General features: G+C 43.3%; 1 protein-coding gene across 1 annotated transcript in view; it reads right to left on the reverse strand.

The window, feature by feature from the left end:
• The window catches only part of OstDelta (oligosaccharide transferase delta subunit), a 45797-nt gene extending 37099 nt beyond the window's left edge, over positions 1 to 8698 (reverse strand). The window contains exons 1-5 of the mRNA XM_075690242.1: positions 8546 to 8698; positions 6720 to 6919; positions 4338 to 4430; positions 3323 to 3431; positions 297 to 360 (exon numbers count right to left, since the gene is read on the reverse strand). Of these exons, the coding sequence (XP_075546357.1) occupies positions 297 to 360; positions 3323 to 3431; positions 4338 to 4430; positions 6720 to 6919; positions 8546 to 8567 (488 nt within the window). The 5' untranslated portion in view covers positions 8568 to 8698. The remainder of the gene's footprint in view (positions 1 to 296; positions 361 to 3322; positions 3432 to 4337; positions 4431 to 6719; positions 6920 to 8545) is intronic.
• Position 8699: the final 1 nt, after the last annotated feature.

An 8699-nucleotide genomic window follows, 5' to 3' on the forward strand; every position in this document is an offset into this window, starting at 1 on the left:
CCCAAATACTAAATCTTTTTTTTTTTAAATCCGTAGCATCACACCGACGTGCTGACATGGGGTTTCAGTGCAAAATTCAAGAAAGCGCAACTCCGACCTTCATCTTCTCTTTTAACAATCCACCCGTTGCCGTGAAATAACAGAGATTTAAACAAACACCTGTATTAGTGGGAGTTGCACAGAATGTGCAGAGAACTTCATAAATATGTGAAGAATAAAAGAAATCAAACAGTGCATCTACTACTGTGTAGGCAGTGCTAAAGTGCATCGCAGCAATTAATCACAACAGCACTCACTTGACCATGTTGTCATCTTTCTTCAGAGCAGCAAGCAGCAGCTGGCTGACCTTAGCAGAGTCCACTTTTATGAACAAAGAAAAGAAGCAGAGATAGTAACAGAGATGAACAGGTAGCAACTCAAGTGTCTCAGGCACCATTTCACGTGTATGCACACGGCTCACCAAAGCACATTTCACATACAGTCTCAAATGCCTCCTACAGCACTTGAGCTATAAGTACGTAATTTTAGTAAAACAAGCTGCTTCTCAAAATAAGCCAGTAAATTGCTGAAGTTACAATCCAGAAAGGCAACGCAATGGCCCAATCAGAAACTTATCTTTCTGTGAGTCCACAGTGGCTAACTCATTCAGTCAAAATTGCTTGAGTTAAAAAAAAAATTGCTTGACATTACAATCAGAGGTTTTATGTTTTTTTTCTTGGTAACTGCATCTCAGCAATCTCTTACCTACATTAGAGACGTTTAAAGCACACCAGTGTGCTAGTCTGCTTCTCTTCCTTTGTAAAGCAATTTTTTTAGCAAACAAGATGTACTCAGGACAGAACAACAGCTCCAGTTTTCGTTTTCTTTCTTCTACCACGAAGATATTAACATTAAGAAGAGACCATTGTATTCACCATGTATAACCAAGATACTGTCGAGCATACATTGTTTTTAGGGGTATGCGAAGTTCAAGTGTTAAAATACTCACATTTACGAATAGTGACTATTTTATTCAAAGACCGAATTGAATATTCTCACACCCCTAATTGTTTTGCTTTTATGCTGGTGTGTCTTTCACCCAATTACCACTATTATGCAGTTATTACCCGGCGTGAGATGTGCCTGCCGCTTCTGAAAGTTTGTGAATGTTGTCCCCTATTGCAGAGTAAGGAGTTCTGTCTAATCAGATTATCACAACATATAAAACATATAATCACGAATCACACACCCATGATAAGAAAAGTTGCTAATTGAATTAATGTCATCAATCATCTCCAAAGAATGGATGCACTGCCAACTTTTCTTTCTTTTTTTTACAATGCACGTGAGCAATGAGTGAGCACTCTGGAATGTACGGCTATGTATGCATAAACAGTCCGCATACTTGACTCGTCAGTTGATTTCAATGACTGTGACCATTATAGTTGTGCTTTACGTGTTGCTAGTTCTTTCTGGGCAAAACTTCATCAAATGAAGCGTTCGACTCTTAACTCATGCTCTTGGTGGTATTTGATATTCCACTGTCACTACAACATGACAATACAGTCGACTCCCGATAATTCGAAGCCGCTTAATTGGAATTTTCGGTTAATTAGAAGTGAAGTGCTGGTCCCGTCAGTTTTGCATGTAATCTTAAGAAGAAATCGCTCAATAATTCGAAGTCCTCATCCAGTAATATTGTTTAATTGGACGTTAATTTTCAGCCGGGATCCTCGAGGTGACCGTCATTCTTTGGTAGAATGTGCAATTTTTCAAGTGTTGCAACAGTTCCGTGCTCCGCGTTGGTGTCATCGCCACCGCAGCCGCCCGCAACGTCATCCTTCTTGGAGCGGCACGATTATTCATTGCTACGGCTGCCGTGGCCTCCGCGATCAACTCCGGCGGGAGGCGAAGCGGCTCCCGCCGGAGGCCACGCGCGGCAGCCGCGCGTGGCTGCCGCGCGTGGCCGGAGCTGATCGCGGAGGCCACGCGGGTGCCATAGGTGCACGCAGCGCTGCATACTGGCAGTGGCGAGATTGTGCGAGATTAGTCTTGCAGCGTGCGCAGCGTATGCTGCGTGAATATCTCGCCGAATACAGACCGGAAGACATCTTCAATGCAGATGAGACTGCACTCTTCTATCGGCTTCTACCAGAGAAGACCCTGACATTCAAGGACGACGACTGTGCTGGGGGCAAACGCAGCAAGGAGAGAGTGTCGGTGCTGATCGCGGCAAACACGACTGGCACGGAACGATGACTTGTGATCGGGAAAGCCGCGAAGCCGAGATGTTTTAAAGGCGTGAAGACGCTGCCTGTGGACTATGAGGCGAACAAAAAAGCGTGGATGACGGCCGAAATCTTCAAGAGCTGGATAAGCAAATTGGACTGCAAGTTTGCTGCTTCGAACCGCAAGGTGTTGTTCCTTGTCGATCACTGCAGTGCTCACGTGAATGTGCCAGCTTTGAGTGCAATACGCCTCGCATTTCTGCCTGCAAACACAACGGCTGTTTTGCAGCCAATGGACCAAGGCATCATCAAGAATGTTAAAGTCCTGTACAGGCGGCACCTCCTCGAGCGCATGATTTTGTGTATGGATAGCTCCACAAAGTACGAGGTGAGCCTGCTTAGTGCCATCCACATGTTGGCGCGAGCATGGGATCGTGTGAAGCAAGAAACAATCGCAAACTGCTTCAGGGCTTGCGGTTTTGTGGCAGCTTCTTCGGAGGATGCCTCTGAAATTTCAGCGGAGGAAGCGTCAACAAGCGAGCTTGACGGCACTGATTTTGGTGATGCTCTCGGGGACATCAATTTTGAAGATTACGTCGGCGTAGACAAGGCGGTCGAAACGTGCGGTGCGCTGACGGATAGCGAAATTGTAGAGATTATTCGGCCCCAGGAAAGCGACGATGACGTTGAAGGCGAGCCGCAACCTAAGGCTGCCGATGTAGCTGCGGGCCTTCCTCTTGCGGAGCGCTTCTTTGCCGCTGAAGGTAACACGGAAGAAGCGTTCCGCCACATCTACAGCCTGCAGAACTTGCTTTCAGCAGCGCGATTCGGCAAGAAGAAGCAAAGCAAGATGACCGACTATTTTTCTTAGAGAAAATACTCGATTTTGCCACAAATAAAGTGCTGTTTTTTGTGTTTTGTGCTTAATTGGAAGTTCGTTTAATTCGAAGTTTTTTGCGGTCCCCGTGAACTTCGTATTAACGGGAGTTGACTGTATTACTGTTGTAACACGACAACTATGTTTTCCTGTGCCCAATTTCATGGCCTGCAATAACTTCTTATAAACCCATAACTTATATATAACTTCTTATAAACCCAAGGCGTCACCGGCTGACCTGATACGCCGAGAGCCTTGAGGGCCAGAACAGCGTGATAAAGCTGTACCACAGATGAGTCCTCTTTCAAAGCAGCCTGCAGCGTTGCCTTGCCCTCCGGAACGTTAAGCTGCAGAAGTAAACAAAAAAAATTTTTAGCTGACACTGTGGGAACGCAGGCCATAAATCAACATATTTACAACTGCCACCTTACCCCTGATTAGATTACGTTCATATTAACCCTTTAACAAACACTTCCAGCAATTATTTTGTCTTGTCAAAGAAATAGTTGATTTAGATTTTTTCATACCACCTACCATGTGTTGGCTGGTTCATTTCGTACGAAAAGGCAAAAATTAATTTTGAATGATTGAGTAGCATGCCGAAACCGAAACTGAACCTTCAGCCCAGGAAGCTGCTTCTTGAGACAACAGTAGCCTGTGCCAGGTATAACAGCACTAGTAGCAACACCTCGAGGCAAGGCGTTCAAAGACAATGAATAAAAAAATTCTTGTGTCATACGATGCTTCTTGGCAAAAGAACTCGCAAGATTCCTTTATGACTGTTACATTGCTGTCAAAACCATCATGCCGGAACATAAGTCAAACACAGTCACTCATAGAAATAAGAATCCTGCATGCATCAATCAAAGAATGCTATGCAAGAAGCTAGTACCACTACTGTTGTTTCTATACTTATGCCATGAGCAGAAAAAAAGCACACAGTGGCCAGCAAGAATCCTACATTCGACAACTAAAAAATTAAACAGGTTGCAGAAAAACCACATAACTCCAAGTTGCTCCTCATTTTTAATGCAAACAGTGCAAGACAAAAAAAAAAAAAAATCTAAAAAACTTGCACTTTGCCATTATGGCCCTGTGACCACATATGTATCACTGTAGCACATATATATGTATATATTACAAAAAAACATTGAGTGGCACCTGAAAGGGGTGACCCCATGCTCAATGTAGCCACCAGACATAGTAACCACCAAAACGCATAAAATGAAACTTTCAATTGTGAAAAAACTTACTGGGCAGTTTCCGAGAGCTTTGCTTCCAGACGCTGCATGGTAGAGTGCCTCGAGGTTCTTTTGATCAACAGTTTTCAACACTTTGCAGTAATCCTGAAATGAAAGAAGTGGGGAGACAAAAAAAAGTGTGATATTTACTTCCAGCAAAACTGAGGCATTCCATTTACAGCAATGTCACCAACCAACACAAGTGCTATAATTCTTTTCAACCTTGGTATTTAGACTCAAGAAGCTCATGCAGATACTAAACTGCTCAAGATTGGCCCTCTCAAATCATCATTCTATGATTCAGGTCTCGTTACTGTGACACTAATGCTTTTACAGCAAAGAGTGCAAGTAGGAGTCGACAGCTATCAGCAGGTCAACCCTATCTAGTCAGAGGGAGGCACTAAAAAAATAATATTAAAAAATGGTTCTACATTTCACATCTGCCTGGCCTAAAGTGTGACAAAATTTCCCAATGTGGCTAAAAAAAAGAAAGAATGGAAGGCTTTATCTCTCAAAGGTTGACTGCAACAAATGTTCACTTTGGTTAAATTGGCTATTAAAGCAACCATGAAAAAGCTGAAGGGTCATTGTATAGTTTTCTTCTTAACAGTTTTTTTTAAATAGCACCTAAGCGGACAGACGACACAGGCAAATGGAGGTTAGTGAATATGACACAAATCCCAGATTATGACCTCTGAAGATGTCAGCACAGGTCATGTTTGAGCACCGTGCTGGTTCTTTAAGTTTCAATTTGTGCATAATTTCCAACAAGCAATAAGTGCAACATTTCTTTTCCAGTTTTGGCACCAAAAATCTATATTATTTAAAGCTTCTAGTGACACAGCTAATCATATTTCATATGCAAAATTCTGCACAAAGGCTGCTCTACATGTACACTACCCGAGTCCACGGTTTCATTACCATTGGCCTTTAACTAAAAAAACAAGACAAACAGAATGACGTTGACGAGAAGTCAAACGGTGCTAAGCCAGCATGCCTCTCCTTTATGTTTAATGTCAGGACTTGCCTCTATGAAAAGGAATGCCCAGAAAGAGTCGTGCTTCTAGTGCAGCCAACTTGGAGAACTTTGCAAGTGGCTTATTAGAACCACAAAGTGCATATCAGCATATTTAATTGCTTCCACTATCACATGCTTGAGCCTTCACCCAACACACCCATCACAACAGGCACTCTCAAGCATGCTTGAATCAATGCTGATCAAACACTGCTACACTTAACTTTCACACGTTTGACTCTGATTCTGCAATACTGACTTTGCACTTCAGTTACACTCAAAAGTTCCATGCCAGTAGAGCTCAACAAGTATTCACCTTAAAGAGTCACTTAATGAGTAGCGATATTTTTGAGCTAAATTAGTATTGGGGTAGAATTGAATGAGTCAATGAGGATAGACACTGATAGAGGGATACAAGTAACTGACATGCACCAACTTTACCCACATATGCCTAGAAAACAGTGCGTACTCATACACACTCACGCAATCGCACTCATTGGTACTCACTCGCATTTAAAAGTTGACAGTACCTTTAGTAAGCACTAAAGAGGATGAAGGCGAAAGCCGTGTACTCACGAGACATTCATTACATTACTTGGGATTTTCATTTGAATTGGTTATTTCCTATTACTTGTTTTCTCTCGCCAAAGGTCGTGAGTTTAAGTGCCTTCATTAACTCTACCTTAATTAAATTCACCCTGATAAATACCAAAGCTCGTGGGTTCGACTTCCACCAACGGTTAAAGGTTTGAGTGCCTTACTTTACTGTAATTAACCATGCCTTAATTAACACCAAAAGTAGTGGGTTTGACTCTTGACCTTCACGATGTCAGTTGGAATCCAACTTCAAGCTATCGCTGGTTCACCCATATCTCCAAGTTGGGTCGTTGGTTCGAGTGCCTTAATTAACTTAACATTAACTAACACCAAAGGTTCCAAAGGTTGTGGGTTCAACTCCCGACCTTCACAATGTCAGCTGGTATCCAACTTGGAGATGTTCGCCCAGATCTTGATGCTTGAATTTTGTTGCCATAACCCAGGACAATGGATTTTTTGACCTATGAGCCATCTAACGCTTTCACCTTAACACTCATGCGCCCACTTATACTCACTAACAGTCACTTGCTGGCACAAACTCACACACATGCATACTCAAGTCACTCACACTCGCAGGCACTTACTCCCATTCAAACTCACTCACATCCTTGGTCACTCACTAACGCATCATGCCTGTGAAATGATAGCGGAACAAGTACGTGTTAGTCTAGCTGTGAGTGAGTGTGCTAATTTAAACCCTTTAATTTGCTTTACAAAACTGAAAGACATCCATTACTACTATGTGCTGCTATTCCTGCTAACGGTGCTCACAGCCAACTTGCCTGGGCGTTTGCGATCTTCTCACCCAGAAGGCTCAACCCATAAGCTGCATAGTGTGCTGATGGCAAGTCTGCCAGGGCCTTGGGTGATGTGAAGAGGCTCTTGAGGCGAGCTTTGTCTTCGGGGCCAAAGTAGGTGGACAGCGTTAGGGCACTGCATAGCTGGGCACCTAGCACGGCTGCCAGGAGAAGCCTAGGTAATGCTGCAACATGAAAGGGGGTGTTGTATGCAACCGGGCACAAGCTGCACTGGCCAATGCTGGCTGCAGTTTCACAAAGCAGCCACAATGACATGGAAAAAACAAAACAAGCATCTATGCAGAAACTGAAGGCTACTGTTAATGTCCTAGATATCTCACTTTCTTTGCGGTGTGGTTTCACTTCTACTTTTTAATAATAAATAAATCCCTGTGTGCTAATCTGGCCTAGATAACAAATTGGGCAGTGAACAGTTAGAAATCAGGACTCGTGAGATAAGAATGGATGCCTACGAGATGCTGCTATTGTTACTACGATAATGCAGAGGCCAACCAAACAAAAGTTCATGTGGCGTTCTGCTTACTTTATGCAATGCTCACGACATAAGCATTCCGATGAACTTCGCATCCCAAAATAGACATGTAGCATAGCCCATGAATGCCATTTTTGATTAAAAGCTAGCACAACAGGAACAGCTAAAGAGAGAGAGAGACAATTTACAGGAAGGCAGAGACCGTCTTGAGCTAGCTTTCCCTGGCCTGCCACTAAAACAAGATGTATGACCACCCTTGTGCATACTGTGAACCTAGCACGAAATGGCTGATTCAAGGAATTAAACCCACACTCGCAATACAGCAGTGCTAAGCAGAAAAACAGAGCAAGAAACGGGACAAAGATGAAGGACAAAGTGCCATTACAAATATTGCAGTTGTACACACTCACCGTCTATCTTCTATTATACAAGAGCAAGGCGTACTCCATTCCAAACGTACCACTACATCGGATAACGTGCATCGAGAATTACCAACGCAGCTCTAGCTTATGGCACTAATTGCTGAAACAGTAGGAGTAAAAGTTTTGAAGAGTAGGACTAAAACAGTTTTTTGTAAACTGATGGACACATACAGTAGTGTTATCGTTGTGTACTCCTCTTAAGTTTAGCAAAGGAATTCTGGGTACGGGAGTTTAGGCTGGTTTTCTCAAGAGTTGTAGGCTTTATGTAGAAAAAAACATCGTCAAAGATTACTTTTCTCTTCTCTTTTTTACGGTTTGCTTTAGCTGAAAGGCAAGTGAAACATACTCCACTCAGGACACGCCTGCACACAGTGCTAAAACCGGTTCGATCGGCGAAGTTTGAAAGTTCAAACAGTAAACAACTATAGAGCTTGACAATCATGAGCTGTGCAAAGTTTGAAGTCGACGTCCTAATTAATGGCGTTTGGAAAACTCATTGCGCCGATATTTCCCGATGTTCGAAGAATAAGCCGTTATCAAAATTCAGGAACAAGTGGGCAAGCAGAAAATGAGCTGACTGACTGCAGCGAACCGTCAGGCGCTCAAGATCTCATTAGTGAATTTCGCTAACTATTGTATAACGAGCAAGGAGTTTATTTCGAAGATGAAAGTGTATTTCTTAAAAACGCTGCAGCTGGTGGACACGACACACCGGCAAGAGTTTCTCGCGAGTATACGCCACGTGTCAATACCGGCAAAAATATTTTATCGCTGACCGGCGCGACACCGAAACGGGTACGATACGTATCCGTGGTCTCTTACAATGCGTGCCGTAAACGTAAAACTGAACGTAACGTGCTTTTACGCACAAAAGTAGAAGTTCCAAACAAACTTACACACACACTCGCCTCGCCTCATCGTCGTCTGAAAACCGAAGAGACCCCTCGCGTTAGTTTATGTTGACACAGCAGCCGTAGCACACGTATTTACACGTCAGCTGCTTCGGCCTCAGCCGCGACGCCGTAGCCGACGCTTTCTGTATGTCGTGCT

The sequence above is a fragment of the Dermacentor variabilis genome, chromosome 4 (assembly GCF_050947875.1).
Source record: "Dermacentor variabilis isolate Ectoservices chromosome 4, ASM5094787v1, whole genome shotgun sequence".
NCBI lineage: Eukaryota > Metazoa > Arthropoda > Arachnida > Ixodida > Ixodidae > Dermacentor > Dermacentor variabilis.